This window comes from Juglans microcarpa x Juglans regia, chromosome 6D, assembly GCF_004785595.1.
Source record: "Juglans microcarpa x Juglans regia isolate MS1-56 chromosome 6D, Jm3101_v1.0, whole genome shotgun sequence".
Taxonomy (NCBI): domain Eukaryota; kingdom Viridiplantae; phylum Streptophyta; class Magnoliopsida; order Fagales; family Juglandaceae; genus Juglans; species Juglans microcarpa x Juglans regia.
The window spans coordinates 19,348,660-19,368,569 of NC_054604.1; the positions used below are offsets into that span (position 1 = coordinate 19,348,660).

The 19,910-nt window shown below is 35.3% G+C and overlaps 1 protein-coding gene and 1 non-coding gene across 3 annotated transcripts; both read left to right on the forward strand.

Moving 5' to 3' along the window:
* The first annotated feature begins 1,952 nt into the window (after window positions 1–1,952).
* On the forward strand, window positions 1,953–2,059 carry LOC121236329. The gene has a single exon (XR_005934745.1). It is a non-coding gene; the product is annotated as a small nucleolar RNA R71 (small nucleolar RNA).
* Window positions 2,060–8,025: 5,966 nt separating this feature from the next.
* On the forward strand, window positions 8,026–15,939 carry LOC121234983 (ATP-dependent Clp protease proteolytic subunit-related protein 4, chloroplastic-like). Of its 2 annotated transcripts, none has more exons than XR_005934485.1 (7): window positions 8,026–8,352; window positions 9,545–9,748; window positions 12,016–12,071; window positions 12,585–12,711; window positions 13,118–13,195; window positions 13,850–14,174; window positions 15,664–15,701. XR_005934485.1 is itself a non-coding variant. In XM_041131158.1 (7 exons), the coding sequence occupies exons 1-6, from the start codon at window positions 8,107–8,109 to the stop codon at window positions 15,706–15,708; spliced, it is 756 nt and encodes a 251-aa protein (XP_040987092.1). In that variant the 5' UTR covers window positions 8,027–8,106; the 3' UTR covers window positions 15,709–15,736; window positions 15,828–15,939. The 2 variants fall into 2 exon arrangements, 1 of the variants encoding a protein (XP_040987092.1); XM_041131158.1 differs by lacking the exon at window positions 13,850–14,174 and adding an exon at window positions 15,828–15,939 and having other exon boundaries at window positions 8,027–8,352; window positions 15,664–15,736.
* Window positions 15,940–19,910: the final 3,971 nt, after the last annotated feature.

A 19,910-nucleotide genomic window follows, 5' to 3' on the forward strand; every position in this document is an offset into this window, starting at 1 on the left:
AACTTATCTTCTTCTACATCACTCAATGAACTGTTAATAATAACTGGAAAAGTAGAGTCCTGGCCCAAGAAAGCGTACCTTAAATTTGATGGAAGTGGCTTGAGTTCAAGCTTAGGTGATGTCGGCCGAGATGAGTGTAGCTCTTCCACTTACGGTTTTATTGAGGGAGAAAGGGAGGGTGTAGCTTCCAAACATCTCTCACACTCCTTGACTTTTTCATCTCCGGATTCAATAGATGTAGAGTGAGTAAGACATACCTCAAGTAATAGCTTTGGAAATTTGGCTCCATAAGTCTCGTCGGCCTTGATCATGTCTCGGTCACTTATTTGAAAACAAGAGTGTACCTCGGACTGAAATTCCATAAATTTAAACACGTCAAATATGACTTGTTCCTCGCCGACTCTTAGAACAAGTTTCCCTTTCTGGACATCAATTAAAGTTCTCCTCGTCACCAAGAAAGGTCGGCTCAGTATCAAAGGGATTTCCTCGTCCTCCTCCATATCAAGTACAATAAAGTCGGCGGGAAAAATGAACTTATCAACTTTCACCAATACGTCCTCAACGAGTCCTCTCGGGTATTTAATAGATCTGTCCGCCAACTGTAGAGATGGTGGTCAGCTTTACTTCTCAAAGACCCAGTTTCTTGAAAACAAAAAGAGGCATTAGATTAATACTTGCCCCTAAGTCACATAAAACTTCATCAAAATAGAAATTTCCTATAGTGCAAGAGATCGTGAAACTCTCCAGATCTTTAAACTTAAGCGGCAGCTTCTTTTGTAAAATTGCACTACTATCCTCGGTCAGTATCACAGTCTCATACTCCTCCAGCTTCCACTTGTTTAATAATATATCTTTCAAAAATTTTATATATTTGGGCATTTGCTCTAAGACTTCAATGAAAGGAATATTAATATGCAATTGCTAAAATATCCTCAAAATTTGAGAGAACTGATTATCAATTTTATTTTTCTTTAATCTTTGCAGAAAAGGAATTGGTGGATTATAAATTGAAGGAGAATAAGTTTCAGAAGTAAACTCCCTGGATTTCTTGGATTTTGCAGCCCATTTATTCTCTCTAGTCTTCTCAGCTTACTAATCGGTCACCTCCCGATCGGTTTCTTTCACCTCGTCCTCAATTTCCTTCTTCTCGGTCTCCACATTTTCAGCTTCTGTATCTCACTCAGTACTTACTGTTTGTGGCTGGTCATATGTCCTCCCACTTCGCAATGCTATGGCTTTGACATAATCCTTCGGATTGGTCACAATATTGCTCGGTAAAGTCCATGTTGTCCACTCAGTAAGCATATTTGAGAGCTGACCGATTTGTGCCTGAAGATTGCAGATTGAAGTCGAGTTGTTTTGGATCACCATATCAGTCTTTTGCATCGCCATATCAATCTTTTGCATGTACTGAATGAACATATCCTAAAGTGTTGACTTCTTCTCTTGTTGTGAAAACTGTTAAGGTGGTCTAACCGGCCCTTGGTTATTGCTTCATGAAAAGTTAGGGCGATTTCTACATTCAGGATTGAACGTGTTTGAATGAGGATTGTTTTGATGTTGAAAATTAGACATGTAGTGGGCTTGCTCTTGACTCAGTTGGACAAAAGGATTCCCAATTGGCAATCTACACTTGAATGATTTCTTGGGCAATAATCACAAACAACATTAGTTTGAATAGCATTAACGTTTATCTTACCTAGTTGTTGTGAAAGATTTGCCGTCTGCGCTGCCAGTGTGGTAATAGAATCAAGTTCAAAAACTCCAACCACCTTTCTTGGCATTGCTCTCTCTGCAGACCATTGATAATTGTTGGATGTCAATTCTTCCAGAAGTCCAGAGGTGGCTTCATGCGTATTACTCATTAATGCTCCTCCAGCGGCCGCATCAACCATAGATCGATTTGTGGGTCCCAAACCTTGTAGAATGTCTGCACTTGAAGTCAGGTAGGGAGGTCATGATGTAGACACTTGCCCAATAAGTCATTGTATCTCTCCCACGCCTCACATAATGATTCACCCTCAAATTGGGCAAAGGTAGTAATATCATTCCTTAATTTCGTTGTCTTGGCCGAAGGGAAATACTTTGCTAAAACTTTTTGTACCAACTCCTCCCAAGTGGTGATGATGCCAGGCGGCAAAGAATTCAACCAAGTTTTTGCTTTTTCTCTAAGTGAAAAATGAAAAAAGTCTTAATCGGATTGCATCATCTGTTACTCCGTTATGTTTAAGAGTATCACAAATTTTCAAGAAATTTACAATATTAACATTAGGATCCTCTTGTGACAGCCCCCTAAACTGGACGACTTGATCTCGAAGTTATTGGCTTGTATTGCTGGTCTCCTTATACTGGACATTGCCCTATTGACCGAGGACATCACAGTCTCTTAACGCCTTGTACTCCTGGTCGGCCATATTAACTTTACAGGCGGCAACCTCTTTATTTTTTTCTTTATTGATCCGACGTAAGGTCCTTTCAATCTGGGGATCGAAAAACGTATGCTCTAACGATTTAGATCGGCGCATGCAGTTCTGATTCCTAAAAATAAAAAGATCAAATTAAATCCTTTTTTTATAAAATAAAATAAACTCCAAAGTAGTAAAAATCTAGCTGGTATCAATATCAATAGCAAATAACTACTTCCCGATAATGGCGCCAAAAACCTGTTCCATAAAAATATATCTGCAAGTGTACAGAATCGTAACAAGTAGTAAAGTGTTTTAAAGAAAACGGATATCGAACTCACGGGAAATAATTATGCTATTGAGTATTGAAATTGACCAAATTAATTACTATTTGGAACATCAAATTTTGAAGAGTGGATTATCTAAATTAAACTGAAGAAAAGAACATTTAAAATTAAGATTATAAAAATAATAAAAATAGATCTAGAGCATTTGACTTCACCTAGCAAATCCCACACAATTTATTCTTCTTTGTTACAGAATCCCAATTATCCCAAGTTGATGATAAAAATCCCTTAACTATTTAATATTTTCTCTTGAACAATACCAAAAATATCTCTAACTAATAACTTCATGTGAATTTAACTAATTGGAAGCTCATTAAGTTCTTTGCATTTTTCTTGAAAATCATACTAGTCACAGTAAAGCATATTTGCTTTCGCTCAACTAATGGTGTTTAATCGTAGAGCTTTAATCATAAATCACCTCTTGGTCTCATCGCAAACCAAAATATCGAACAATAGTTAGCTAAAAAATTATAAGCATTAAGAACAAGGAATAAACACTCAATCATGGAAATATTGAAAATAAAATAACTTAGAATATAAACTTTGTGTTCAATGCTAGGCTACATCAAAGATCTAGATAATAGAATTAGTTCATAATGGAATTTAAAAAAATAAAGCTGGTATTCTTTGTTGAAGTCGGTTGAGGAAACATGCGGCTCTCACCTCTGCTCTCCAGATTCGCCTCCTCGAAAGAACACTTCAAAAATAAATTCTGGAATTATAAACTCAGACTCATACTAAAACTAAAACTAAGATTAAGAATTCAGAGTCCAAACCCCCTATTCATCCCACAAGACGGGATTACATAAATGTCAAAACTTTTATCCGGAAATAAAATAAATGCGGTTACAATTTAACCTAAAAATCTGGAAAATAGTTTTTGAAGATAGATGTTAACATAAAAGGAAATTATCCCAATAATATCATAATTATCTAAAATGGAAGATTCAGTAATATGCGGCTTAAATTGCTGAGTTCTGGAGGATTTGGTCGCCAATAGATTGATTGCGGAACTTGGAAGGGTTTCCACTGAGTAGATGTTGTGTGCGCTAAATATAACTGGCAGACGCGAAGGTCACAAATGAATTAGCGTGGATGTCACAAAGACCACACAACCCTCTTCTTGCCTACCGAGTGGAAAGACTCTCGACCAAGATAAAAGACTCCTCTCACCTTTTCTAGTTATTGTTCACTATGTCATTTAGGTTGGTTTTTTAAGTTGGTCGTTTAAACTAGTTACTCAATCTAATCGCCTAGAGCCTTGTCACCAAATCTTCACGCCTTCTGGTTGCGCCTTCTAGTCGCGAGTTTGGGTCTTTTGTACCAAAATGCTCTCCTTTTGCACTGAATTTTCTTATTTTTTCGAATCCAAGAAAATAAATAAAAATATGTGGAAATAAAATAAAATCAATAGTATTGAAGGCAAAATGATATTTTTCATAAATAAAATAGTGATAAAAATCACATAAAAATAACATTTATCACCCTGGCCCTGAGGCCACCCTCTCCAAGTTGCATTTCTCTCCATCTTTTGCAGACTCATTTTTGAAGACTTGAGTTGTCAGAATTTGGCTCAACGGTGTGCAAAACACGATGTTAACAATCGTCATAACAATGTTTTACTCAATCCCTAATTTTTCCCAGTCCACTACAATAATTTGTAATGGAATTCAAGCAACAAATTAAAAATGCTCTACAAGTTTTTCCCACAAAAAATGTAATTGTGACGCTAATAAATTACACATACGTCAATATGAATCTTTTGCTGCAATTCATTGACATTTACGACAAGGTAATAAGCACCACAAAAAATAAACAATTTGCAGTAACAAAACATTTGTGTCAATAGTTTCAGAGTCGACAACAGTAAATTTTTCGGCAAATTGTGTATATTTGCAACACTACTACTTAGCCGCAAATGTAATTCTTGACATCAAGAAAAAGATCTTTTGCTACAATTCACCATCATTTGCAACAAGGTAATAAGCGCCACAAAAGCTAAATTATTTGCGGCCACAAAATTATTTGCGATAATAGTTTCGGAGTGAGCAATAAACTTTTTCCTAACAAATTGTTTATATTTGCGGCACTACTAGTTAGTCATAAATGTATTTCTTGACTACGTAGTCCGTCTTTTTGAGTCGCAAGAATAACACATTTATAAAGATCTATGTCACAACAAATATAAAATACTTGCGGTGATAGTAATTTGCAACAAGAAAAAAAGCTCAGGAAATCCTTTTTACGGAATAGTATTTCAATTGTGGCACAAACATATTGCTGCAATTGTTTTTTTTTTTCTACCATCTACTCACTCTTGTGCATTGAAACTAAAACACATTTATGGCGACATAATTCGCTACAACTATTAAAGCTATTTGCAACCGATGCTAATTTCGCCGTCACAAACCTTTGGAGACGTTGTAGTTGCATCCACTTTGTAGCAATTGGATTTGGACAAAATTAATTATTTTTTGCGATTTTTGATATTTTCAGGGTGATTTCTTGTGACGCTAAAAGTTGTATATCTTGTAGTGTGCATGCTTTCATGATCGTTTGACTAGCAATTCATAACCAATTGCATACAAAGAGTATATTTTTTCATCGGGCATCTTGAGTTGTACCACCTGTTCCTTTTTGCAATGAAACTGAAATTCTAAATGGTTTTCTAATTTCTTCGCGCCGCTCGCAACAAAAATAATGTATATTTGTGATGGATTTTAATCCATTTCATAATAAATGTCTACTTCTATAGCTTTTTTCCCACATTCACATTATCTCTAGTAGGAGAAGGTCACAAATAGTTTGGTCGCAAAATACATTTTTTCTTGGAGCGAGCAATTACCAAATTATATACACAAAGAAGCACTTACATTTTGATAGTTGTTTTTTGAAAAGCACTTACATTTTGATAGTTGTTAACTACGTTACAAAGGCTCGGAAAACCAACACCATCCATATAAATTTGCCATGTAATTTTGAATTAACTTGTGCTTATTCACAAAGCATTAACATTTTGAGCAAGCAACCTACTGTATTCACCTCTACAATATTAGACACATGATCTTCCTAAGCCATAAAGGTTTAAAATACACCATAGTTTTTCGAGACCAACACATCCAACAAATTTATGATACAGTAATGAGATTATATGAGAAATTTTCAAAACTTCTAATTTCCTTTTCGAACATTACTCATACCCCGTTTGGCAATACAATATATCTAAAATATTCTTATATATTTCCTTCCCAAACATCAACACAAAACACTTTTTTCTAAAAAAAAAAAAAACATTTTTTAATTTCAAATTTTTGACTTTTTTATCCAATCATTACAAGTTTTTCAAATTCCCAGACAAAACACAAAAAACTATACTACTTTTTCAAATTTAAAAACAAAAATAAGATTAAAAAATTATATTCAAACAAACTTTTAACTTTGTAATATTATTCTCTCTCCTTTCCTAAAACCCAATAAAATATTGAGTTCTTCTACGGATCAGCCGCGTAGCACACCTTATCAGTATTTTTTTTTTTGGTTTATCAATGAAATGGTGCGCACGGACTTGTTGATGAAGACGAAAACTGTGCTCCTTCCAGACGTGTGAAACGGTGCGTACTGAAGAGGGATTTTGTTCTGAAGCTTCTCTTCCACTTGCAGCTCCTCTTTGAGGCCATCTCCGAAATCAAACCCAAGAAGCTTCTTCGAAATCGTGGCCATCTCGTGAGCGTCTCCCTCTCCAAATTCCCAGCTGAAGCTTCTGCTTTCTTCCTTTCAGTTTTTTTTGTTCAATTCTATTGGTTTCTTTTATGCGAATTTTGTTCCAGTTTCACTTTCAAACCTTGAATTATCGACTCAACTAAACAAAGTCGTAGAGCTGCATTTTGTTTAATCAATAATTTATCATTTTCTTTGTTCCTAAACGGTAAATAATCTATGCTTCAGAAGCTCAAATTATTTTCTTATACTGCATTTTCTCGGAAACCAAACAGAGTTAATTAGGACTTTTTATGCTTGTAATTAGAGTCATACCTAAAAATCATGAATAATCATTGATTGGCGATCAAACGCTTACAAAAACTCTTGCAATTTGCAAAGTCGAAATCAAGAGATATGCGAAGTCGCAGAAAAATATCAACAAAAAGAGGATAATATGATTCTCAACTAATCTCCAACTTCAAGCTCTAATAAATACCCAAAAACATCAAGAAGAATAGAGCTTGACTAGAGCTAGTTGCAGAAGATCAAGTTCTCCCTTCTTCAAGTGGGTTGAAACAAAGACAACGAATGAGGAAGGAAATGAAATAAAAGATAAAAGAAGATGGCGATGGGGAGGGAGGAGAACTAGGCGACGCTGGTAGTTGCAGAAGATCAAGTTCTCTCTTCTTCTAGTGGGTTGAAACAGAGAGAGCAAATGAGGGAAAAAAAAAAAGATGGCAATGGGGAAGGAAGAGAGCTAGGCGACGCGGGGGAGAGGAAATGCATTTCAAACTCATTTCAAATGGGTCTGTTGTGAACTGAGTCTGTGAGAGAGGGAAATGTAGAAATGACACGTAAGGTGTGTGTTGGGATGCAGTCAAATAGGGGCTGATCTGAAGACTTTTTCTAAAATATTTTAACTCAAAGTATTTCACTACTATTCACATATATACTGAGATATTCTAATCCAAACGGGCCCCCAAACACAAACTTTTCAATTTTAAATATTTAACTTTTTCATATAATTATTAAATCATAGTCATTACAACTTTTCCAAACTTAAAAATAAAATAAAATAAATCAATATAATTTTTACAAACTTCAAAATAAAAATAATAAAAATAATATTAAAAAACGATATTTACATAATTTTTTAATTTTATAATATTTTTATCAACTTTTTTTCTCTCATTTCTCAAAACTCAATAAAAATATATTAATTTAAACTATTTTATTATTATTAACATATCATTTTTATACTATTCACAAAATTCTAATACATGCCAAGTGTCAGTCTAGTTTGTTTTTACAGATGAAATGAGATAAATTGAAATTAAAGTTAAAAGTTGAATAAAAGATTGTTAGAATATTTTTTTTAATATTATTTTTATTTTGAGATTTAAAAAAAATTAAATTATTTATTTTATTTTATGTAAAAATTTAAAAAAATTATAATGATTAAATGAAATGAGTTATGAAGAGTTATGAAAACAAACTATTCTAAACGAGATCTCAATCTCTACAAACTATATTGCAAGTGGATCCATTGGGCTGAGTTCAACGATCGGCTTTATGGTTTGAACCCCAAAGCCCACTGTAACAATCCATACCCAAACAATCTTTTGTTGCTGTTCCTTCTACCGACTGCTAAAGCCATGGCGGTCGTCAACAGCGCTTCAAGCTTAGCACCCCACCGGCCCATGTTAGCACCACCTCTATCTGTAAACTCTAACCGCAGTTCAACCTCCTTCTCTCCCAAATCAACTCTCTCCTGCAACTTCCTCACTCCCTTCCCCCACGGCAGCGTCTCCGCTGACTTCTCTGGCCACAAGCTCCGTCCCTTGTCTCTCAATCCGGCGTCGTTTCCTCGCTCCAAGGGTAAGCGAGGAGTCGTCACTATGGTACAACTCTACTCAATTCCTATGCGTTTTTGTTTGTTCTAAATTGTTGGCGAAGAAATATAAGTTGAGATTGGGTCTGATTTCGGAGGAATCCTTTGTTTTGTTTTCTTAAGGATCTTAGAAATTCTTTGATTTAAAGGATGTATGCATTTCCATAATGTCTATGCATATTTGTGTTTCTCAGTCCAATAGAATTTCTGAATATAAAAGTTGGATTAAGAGCTCAATAAGCAAAACTGGAAATATCATAAGAAAGGAGATTAAATGTGAAAGTAACAACAAAAGAAATAAAACCTGACTGACATAGTTCCAGAATAGGTGAAAGCAAGGGATAAACTGGTTTGTATGGGACACTAACTTACCACAATAGATGGAACCAAAAAAAAAAAGTGCAAACACCCGCAGCGTTTGTGGCATTTTTCTTAAGTACTAGTTATGCAGTTCCTAAGCAACTAAGCCGATGCTTGGTTAATGTTTTAGAGCCATTAGAATCCCTAGAAAAGGATACTTATCAGCCTGATATTCAGCACCTATGTGATTGAGCGAGTTATGCTCCAGTGAGTTCAATATTGGCATGTTGTTGGAATCCCTATGGATGTCTTAGAAATTAAGAAGTTTGGAGGATGGTTCCACAATGCTTAATGTGGTATATTTGACAAAAGACACCGCCAGATTTCAAAGCTACTGCATTAAGCACCCTCTATGTTTGGATGGCTGCTCACCACAGCTTCCAATTTTCTAGTTTTCTTGACCGCAAAGACTTTTTCAACTTTTCTTCTTGTGAGTTGGGTGTCTCCTTTTGTATACTTCCTCTGTACTGGGGTTACACCCCTCTGCGTTTTTAATAAAATTGCATTAATTACCAAAAAAAAAATTGGATTTCCTCATTTTGTGGATCATTAGAAGAGTTTGAAAATTTATTTTTCAATATTCTGTTCCTTTGGGCAGCCGCTATAGATTTTAAGGAGCTTAGCTTTCATGATTTTCTTGTATCTGAATTCGATGATCATCTTGTGTACATCCTATGCACTTAGGCTATGCCTTTTGCATTTTTTAATAATAAAACTCTCTATTACTTATCACAAAACATTTCTGGTTCCCTTAACTTGATTATCATTCGAGCAGCATCAAGTTTTCTCTACTCCACATCAAGCTCTTTATATTTCACAATAACTCATGCATTTGTGGACAGGTTATTCCATTTTCAAGGGGAAGTGCATGGGAGCAACCTCCTCCGGATTTGGCATCTTACTTGTACAAGAACCGGATTGTTTACTTGGGCATGTCCCTTGTACCTTCTGTCACAGAGTTGATACTGGCAGAATTCTTGTACCTTCAGTATGAAGATGCTGACAAACCTATCTATCTATACATAAACTCCACTGGAACAACCAAGGTAATACTTTTCTTTATTTTCTCTAGCTTGCTCCTGAAACTTCCCTCGAATATTCTTTTTGTATGTATATCATGGATACATGGGCACTATCTTATATAAATTGATTAATAAAATCGGCAATATAGAGTTCGATTCTTCCATGTAAATGTTATCCTCCATGTGTTCTCTTTCATTTGTATAAAAGTAAATCAGCTGTCTCTTATCAAATTTAGTTGAATATGATTGCCTCTACCATGGAAGATGAGAACAAAGAAATTGTTTCTCAAGCTCAACAATGATGGATTCATCCTTTGATTTTCACTATCATGCTTGACTAGGGGTCCTCATTAATAGGAATGTTTTCTATAAGTTTATTTGTATTTGTATTTTTCATTTTTTGATAAAAGGAACATTTTATGGATGAATAAATGATTATAGAACTTTAAAAATGTGGTAATGTTATGAAATTGTTGAATATATGTTATGGGAAATTGAAAACAAATAGTTATAATTATATGCAGAGACCCACCCGCGGGTAGCCCAAGTGGTAAGGGCGAACTTGTGTGCATGAGCCCCATGTCACAAGTTTGATTCCTCCTGGGATCAAACTGCGATTTAAATGGGAGGCCATGGCGGTGGATTGTTGTGCTAGTCTTCCTTAGAGTTTAGGTTATATGGGTGAGTCCTAAGGGCTTTGTCATGGGGTGGTTCCCCCGTTATAAAAAAAATTATATGCAGAGCTTAATTTACTTCTAGATACCATTAATGGAATGTGGAAGGTACTTATCAAAAAGAGGTGGTGGAATGTGCAGTGAGAGAGACGTTTTACATTCTTTTGCAAATTAGTGATGGTTGTAGTAGTGGCTCTTATAATCACTAGTCTTTTTCTCCAATAAAGCATCGCCCAACACCTTAGTGTATCCTTCAAGAGCAAAATATCTTCTTTTCCTTTTTTAGATACTTAATTTCAGAGAATAAAGTTAATGGATTGGGTTCTGAATAAAGTTAATGGACTTCAGTAAATCCTAGGGCTTTCATATGGAGAACAGGGAGAATATGAAGAATTTAAATCTCTATTCACTGCGATTGAAGCGAGTCACGCGCTTGAAACCAAATCACATTTTAAGAAAAGCAGGGAGGTAATGCGTCTTCTATGTTCAATCAACTACGATGCTAAGGGAGGTAGTTCAAGTCGAGAGAAGAATAAAGGGAGGGCATTGTGAAGACGATCTCATTGTGGGATGTTCGGGTAGAGGATAAGTTTTATGGAAACAAGGAGTTGGGGTTGGGAAGGTGTGTCCAATTCGAGCTTGGTGTATTTTGGGTAGGTTTCATGGGAGTTTTAGGTCATTAGGGGCTCTCTTGTATGGGCCAAGTGTTTTCTTGTATACGTCAAGTATACTTGATTACTCCTATTGATTTATATATATAATATTTTTACTTATAAAAAAAAAAAAATCAGAGAATATAAATATTTTCCTCCTTTTCTGTAATGCCCCAAGGGAGGCCCAAGTCACATTTGGGCATATACTTCGAAGGGATTTGGTTAATGCTACAATTGGAGCCTTGTTGGAACCATTATAAAAAGCAAAAACTCCTCATTCATGGGCAATATGAGATCTTATACACTACATACCCTTATTACTTGTCAGTCAGTATAAGGTATCACATCCTTAAATTCCCAACGTCCTTGTCGAGCCAGTCAATCTTAGGTGGCACGACTCAAGTCTCACATTTTTGGTTGGGATTGGCTCTGATACCATTTTGTAACACTCCAAGTGAGGCCCAATCCACATCTGGACCTATACTCCAAAAGGACTAGTCAATAATACAATTGGAGCCCCATTGGAACTATTATAAAGAGTAAGAACTTCTCATTCCCAAATAATGTGGAATCCTACATACCACCTATCTTTATCACATATTATATGAGGTATCATATTTTCATATTTTTTTTTCGATGTTTGGGGGCTCTATCTTAATAGAATGATCCAAGTTTAATATGCAACACCTCTGCCCCACATTGGGGATATGAATAATCCACACAGAGTGGGTAGGTTATAACAGTAGTCATGGGTGTTAAGTCTCACATTTGGTTACGTGCTAGGTGAGATTGGGTTTTGTAAGTGATTCTAGGGAAGCTTCAACTTAACTTATCTTTTTTGTGGTTATAGCGCAGATGCGGATAGCACTTTATTTGGTTGTTACATTATATGAAACTTTCAAATGGTGCTTTAGTATTTCCATGCCATGATTTATGCTTTAATACCTCCTTTCGCTATTTTCAGGGTGGCGAGAAGTTGGGTTACGAGACTGAGGCTTTTGCGATTTATGATGTTATGAGGTCATTAATGTTTATGCTTACATAAATACATAATGAGTCATGTATTTAAACTGTCCAGTTCTGATGAGCGGTTAATATACTCCTTTAGGAAACTTTAGGGAAGGCGTAGAACCTTTTTTCCTTCTCGGTGTTCTCTTGGCGATATTATGAGTTTAAAAGTCATAATCAACAATTCAAATGGTTCAGATGGCCCATTTTTTGTGCATTGTGAGTCAGGCTGAGGCTTTGTAGTAACTTTTTTGTAGTTTGTAGGCTTTACGGTAACTTGCAGGCTTATGCATGCAATGAGTTACTTTGCCTCTACTATCTGTCTGCTATATTTTTTACTGATGAAATCTCCCAAAGTTCTGTATTTCGGTGGTTTATTTTATTTTATTTTGGTTATTATTGCTTTTTAAAGAATATGTGGTTTGTTACATGCAGCTGAGGAAACAAAACTAATTCTGTGTTGAACAACGAACCATAACTTAAACCCATTCTCACTGATGACAGGGGGATCCTTTTTCACTGCAGGTATGTCAAGCCACCTATATTTACTCTCTGTGTTGGTAATGCCTGGGGAGAAGCAGCTTTACTTTTGGCTGCTGGTGCCAAGGGGAACCGTTCTGCGTTGCCCTCGTCAACAATCATGATAAAGCAGGTTTTTCTTTCTGTGATCTCTGACGCTTAGGGAGTTTTTTCCCCTTCCAAACCCTAGCGGTTAGCTCTAGTGACAAGGGACTGGGGGTATACCTGCGCCAGGTCTAAGATTTGAACCCTTGGGTGCAAATAATTTTTAGGGCCACTCCTATTGGTGAAAAGGCAATGATTTGTCTGATTCATGTGATGTGGATTGGTTACTCAATTCTAGAATTTAATCAGCTACAAAATGTTATGGTTGTACCGTATTCGAGGTTCCTTTGTTATCCAAAAGAAATTTTTTCCTTCCATAATTTCTTTGCCTTCTGTGTCAACCTTGCTTGGCCTTTTTTGCTATTTATATGATATATTTGTGCATTGGTTAATTTCTTATGAAGTTGTCGTCTTATATCTCAATCAATCTGCAGCCAATTGCCAGGTTCCAAGGTCAAGCAACTGACATTGACCTCGCAAGTAAAGAAGTAAAAAATGTCAAGGCAGAGTTGGTATGTTTTGATCAGTCATGTTACATGTTTTCTCCCCTTCTATTTTCCATGGTCAGTCACTATTATAGATTTGCTTTTTGTTAGCTGGGGCATTTTCACAACTTGTTTAAGCAAATCTTAATGGCAATCGGAAGTTCCTTTGTTGATTTGTTTTCATGATTTTTCACAAGCATCAAAATTTATTATGATTTTTTTATAAGTTAAAAAAATTTATTAATATGAAATAGGCATAGCCCAAATACATAGGACATATACAAGATAATGCACCTAATTAGGAGCTAGAGATAACACAAGGAAGTCATAGAGACTAATTCCATTGAAGTATATTGTTATAGCCCAAAGAGATAAGTGTTGACAAAGAAATAAGATATTGCTAAATCAAAATTTATTATGAATGGATGGAGGTGTTTTTACAACTTTCTTTGTAAAATAGCAAGGAAGTGGGTGCATTGTTTTAATATGGAAGCATGTGGGGGAGTTGGTGCACTAGGGAGGTCCATGGGGCTTATGGAGTGGGCATTTGGAAACACATTCGTGGGGGACCTTTAATCAGCATACTAGACTAGTGTTGGGCGATGGATCTAGAATAAAATTTTGGACTGACCAATGGTGTGGAGATCAAGCCCTAAAGGATTTATTCCCATCAGTTTTTAGGATTGCAGGTGAGAAATATGCCTCAGTGGATAATTGCATGGAGTCATTGGGGGAACTAGTCCAATGGAACGTGAATTTCACTAGAGCCACCCAAGATTGGGAAGTTGGCAGCTTTGAGGAGTTTTTTGCCCTTCTATACACCATGAGGCAGAGAACCCAAGTAGCAGATAAGATGTGGTGGATACCCACAGCTAAAGGAATTTCTCGGTCCGTTCTTTCTATAAGACGCTTACTCAACCACAGAATACTCAATTCCCCTAGAGAAAGATATGGAGGAACAAGGCGCCTCCCAAACCTGCATTTTTTGTGTGGACAGCAGCATTAGGTAAGATCTTGACAACAGATAATCTACGGAGACGTAAGGTGATCATAGTATATTGGTGTTGTATGTGTAGGAAAAATGGTGAAAATGTGGATCACTTATTGTTGCGTTGTGAGGTGGCTAGATTGTTATGGAATGAAGTGTTTAATAGAATAGAGTTAACTTGGGTTATGCCTGCCACAGTGACAGAGCTCATGGCCAGCTGGATAAATCTACATGGTGTGGAAGATGTTCCCGATTTGTATCATGTGGTGCCTATGGAAGGAGCGAAATGACCGGACATTTGAAGACAAGGAGCGCTCACTAGAAGAACTTAGATTATTTTTTGTTAGCACTCTTTTTCTTTGGGCCACAACTGAATTTTTATCTAAAAAAATATACAGGTTATACAGTTCAGCTGAATTTTTTCTGGTTCTGCCTATTGATTTTAAATTTTTGGAACAATTGACATCTTTATTGCTTGAATGAATAAATTATACAAGAGAGAATAAGATTTAATGATTAACGAGAGAGAGAGAGGGTTTTGTTGTTATGCAGAAAAAAAAAATAGGGAGAAAAAAGAGAGTTTCGGTTATGAATTTTCATGTTTAATGTATTTCCATAAACACTTGCATGTGTGTGTGTGTGTGCGCTCGTGAGAGAGAGAGAGAGAGAGAGAGAGAGAGAGAGAGTTGGGTTTGTTTGTTAGATGAAATAAAAGGAAAAAAAGATGTTTGTTTTGGATTATATATATATATATATATATATATATATTCATGTTTAACATATTTCCATAAATGGTCGAAGACGGCAAGAGATTCATCCATTTGACCTCAAACATTGGCCTATTTTTTTCATGCATGCACAAGGGATAGGAAAAGTGTGTGAGAAGAGAGAGAGAGAGAGAGAGGATTTTTAATTTAACTCGTATTTGAGCTTTAGGGCTCATTTAGATATTTAGAATATCTCAGAATATCTATGAATAGTAGTGAAATAGTTTGAGATAAAATGTTTTATTGGGTTTTGGGAAATGAGAAAAAAAGTTTAATAAAATATTATAAAGTTAAAAAATTGTTTGAATATAATTTTTAAAATTATTTTTATTTTGAAATTTGAAAAAGTTGTATTATTTTTTATGTTTTGTTTAGGAGTTTAGGAAAGTTGTAATGAGTAAGTAATGATTAGATGAAAAAGTTGAAAATTTGAAATTGAGATTTTTTTTTCTATTTGAGTGATGTTTGGAAAGAAAATATCTGAGAATACTTGTGTTCCCAAACGCATCCTTAGAATCTTGGTTTTGGTATATTAAGAAAATAAATTTCTCCATTCTGATTTCTAACAAGGCCCCACTATCCCCCTCTCCATATAAATGAAGAATTGTTTCTATAATTCCATGTAACAGCTCTAATTTGATTCTTACTACTGACAGACTTTGGCAACTTAGCATTTAGATATGTATTTAAGCGTGAACCGGTGTACCACCTGACACAGTTGCTATTTAATTTAATTCAAGGTTAATCTCCTTGCAAAGCATGTTGGAAAATCGCCTGAGCAGTGAAGCGGTGGAATACGGCATCATTGATAAGGTGTCTCTAGAAAGAAAGATCTACTTTAGTGTCTGGTCTAGTTGTCATACAACACTAACTTGACATTTCCATTGACTTTAATTTTATCCAGGTACCATACAATGAAAGGAGTTCTGAAGACCGGGGAGTTGTCTCGGACCTGAAAAGGCACAACTAATTTGACTCTCGTAAAGCATGGATTTATTATTGTGTGGAATATTGAGGTAAAGCAGACTTACAAGTCCCCTTCAGATTGTGAATTCTATGATGATTAAACTGCCTCTAATGCAGACTAGATATTTTTACACCATGGAGTAGCTCATTGATGCCAATCTATTCCCCAGTTTTTACTGGCATTCTCCACGCTGCTTTACAATACTGATTTTTTTTGTGCTGGTCAACATATTTGACTGCACTCAGATTTAAGACTGGCTGGTTGGCTAGGTTGTCATATGGAACAAGGGGTAACAACTATGTTGTGATATCAAGGCATAGACGGGATGGTTTCTCAGCTTTTCTCTAGTATGTTTATGGAAGTACACCCCTCCCCACACCCCCCCCCCCCCCCCCCCCCCCCCCAAAAAAAAAAAAAAAAAAATGCAGATGGCAAGGCTTAACTAGTGTATATTACAGGACAAAATCTGCATATTGTGAAAATACTATATTCTGAAGTTTTGAACTCGACGGTCTAAATTTTTTACCGTCTCCCACTTTGGTATGCCGAATTTCATCAGTTTCTTTAATAAATCGATTTGTAGCACGAGGATAAGTAGGTTCTGGAATTGGAAAGTAACTGCTTTTTCTCTTCATGATTGCACCTGACACCTGGGTACTGACTAAGCTTCTGATTTTGACTATTGGTTAACTTGCTCTACACATAAACTTTGCCTTTTTTTATTATTTCTTTATGACTGCACAAATTGTGATTGATTGTGACTTATGCATTGTTAGTTTGTGGTGTGCTCTGTCACTTGGTAGTTTCATTCCATCTTACATTATGTGATCTTTTGTCCCCTTCTTTCTCATCCCAAATCAAAGTGTAGGAGAGGGGATGGGAGGCAGTAATAGATTTGGAAATATAGACCAGACACGTAGTTTGGTCCCGAGTATGAATAGTGTCTTTCATTATGAGCTTTTAGTTGTTATGAACCATTTATGGAGTATTATGTCATTGCTCCAGCCCATTATAGTGATGGGCACTTTCTCTGGGTTGCAGAGTCTGTTGATATAATCATATTACTATTCTAATTCATGTTAAGTTTGTCTTCATTGGTTGGATACGGGTGTCAAAATGTTTCTTGGTTTGTGAATTTGTTGTTGGCTAAAGCATGATAAATTGACCTGAAATGAGTATCTAGGAAATTAGGGCATAAATTGTGCTTTTGACGAGTTCACATCAGCACCAAAGTGTCCATATGGTTCTAGAGAAATCATGGTAATTACTAATCATTGATTACTGTTTGTTGAAATCGTGTGGTATCATAATCATTATGTATTTATTACTCAGCTCATTGTACTCAGTTATGCTGGCCACTTCTCTGCATTTATAACTATTTTTACTCATACCTTGTCAGATCGAAGCATACAAAAGTTAGGTTCTAGATAGGAGCAAGTTGCTCGGTATGCGAAGAAAGGCTAAGCATAAAGCAGCTAGTAGCAACACCCATGGAAATCACTCAACCACTGGCAGTGTAAATTATATGAACACCTAAGTACCATTGGTATTCCTGTCTGATCATATATCCATGTTGATGTCAAGCATTGTAGCTCAAGCTTGCCTATGTGTAAAAACGAGTTTTCATTGTGCTTTTCGCATTGTTTCCCGGTTAACATATTTTGGCGAAGAAAAAGAACGGTACTTTTTGGGGCTTTGCCTGTCAGTTTTGAATAGGCTGAGTTTGGCGGTAAAGCTAGCCGAATAGAACTATATGGTAATCTTACATTTAAGAGAAATCTTCTTCATCATAGATTTGGTCGTTACATTAGTTACATTTGTTGATTTGACACTATTTAGGAAGTTCTACAATATCATGAAGTCACTTGAAATATATTTATATCAGGAAGGTACCGTTTGGATAGTGAGTTGAGATGAGATTAGATACTTTTAGATGTATTGAATTAAAAAGTTAGAATATTATTTTTTAATATTATTATTATTTTGAGATTTAAAAAAGTTGAATTGTTTATTATATTTTATGTAAAAATTTGATAAAATTATAATGATGAAATAAGATGAGATGAGTTGAAATTACTTCTAAATGCAAACAGGCCTAGTGTGATTGTAAATGAAATTGACAAGATTTGAGATGGGAAGTGGATTCCTCTTATCTTTCTCGGTGGCATTTCCCGATTGGTGTTTGAAGAACTACCAAATGGACGGTTAAGATCGAGACTCACCTACCCCAATTGTGAGCGTGAATCTGGGTTTGTGTATCTGTCCAATACATTGTATACAATTGATATTATCCTCCACGTGTGCCGAGTCTGCCGACCCAAAGATCTCTTTGTTATTTTAGTTGGAGCTGGACGCGTCAAAAGTTCAAACCCCAATTACCTACAGCATCCAAAAAGTTCAAGTCCAATTTGTTTTGCTATTTAATATTTTATTATTATTTTATATTATTATTCACTACTATTTAATATTTTATAATTATTTTTTTATTTTTTTTCACTATTATTCACAAATCATCTAAAATTATATCCCTACCCAAATGTTCCTAAGAGTGCTAAAACCCCAAACATTAGAGGTAAAATTTGCCTTAATGGAAGGTTTAAACCACATGATTTATATTCTAAAATGACTAGTCAATAATACAATTAAAACCGCATTGAAATCTTATAAAAAGTAAGAACTTATTCTTTCGAGCAATATAAGATCTTATACACCACTATTATCCTTATCATATGGGGTATCAAAATCTAATCCCTTTAAATTCTCGACGTCTTTGTTAAGTCAATCTGTCTTAAGTGGCACGGCTTAAGTCTCACATTTCTGGTTGAATTTAGTTGTAATATCATTTGTAATGCCACAATGGAATGTTCAAATTACATGACCTATATTCTAAAAAGACTAGTTAATTATATAATTAGAGCTTCATTGAAATTATATAAAGAGCAAGAACTTCTCCTTCTCAAGCAATGTGAGATTTCATATACAACCTACCATTATCCTTATCATATGGGGTATCATAATCTATCTCTTTTAAATTCTCGACATCTTCTTCGGGCAAGTCTGTTGTAGGTAACACGACTCAAGTCCCACATTTCTAGTTGAACTTGACTCTGATGCTATTTGTAACGCCCCAATGAGATATCCAAACCACATAGGGCCTTATACTCCAAAATGATTAGTCAATGATATAATTAAAGTCTCATTAGAACCTTATAAAGAGCAAGAACTTATCCTTCTCAAGCAATGTAAGATCTCATACATCACCTATCTTTATCATTATCATATGAAATATCACAATCTATCCTTCTTAAATTCACAACATCTTCATCGGGTCAATCTGTCGTAGGTGGTACTGCTCAAATCCTATATTTCTAATTGAACCTAGCTTTGATACCATAATTTGTAACATTCTAATAGAATGTCCAAATTAGATAGTCTATATTTTAAAAAGACTAATTAATAATATAATTAAAATCTTATTATAATCTTATAAAAAATAAAAAATAAAATTCTTTAAATAATATAAAATTTCATATATCATCTATTCTTATCTTTTTATCATATGCTATCACAAAATCAATACAAATCTTGACACCAGAAAGACAAGTTGCACGTACGATTGTTAGTGCGATGTGACCAAAAGGATGGAGATGATGGCTATGGTACGGTGGACGTGGGTTAACTTAAACCGGTTGCTTGAATGTAATGTACGTAGCTTCTGACTTTTTATTCAATAAACCAATTCAAATATTTTCATTAGAAACACGTCGACTATGCTATTAACAGAGATGAGATGGCTAGCCTAGCTAGTGGGTTATTCAAATTGTGTTTACTTCTAAGCATGCCGACTTTGACTTGAAATTTAGGTACCATCTCAAGAAGTGCATTCCAATGGAAAAAAAAAAAAAGACAGTAAAAACTACTCTTCTTCTTTTTCTCTTCGTTTTATTTTATTAAATAAGAAAGTTTTGTGCACGAAAGAAAATCATGGACCAACATGTTTTGTTAAAGTTCTATTATTTG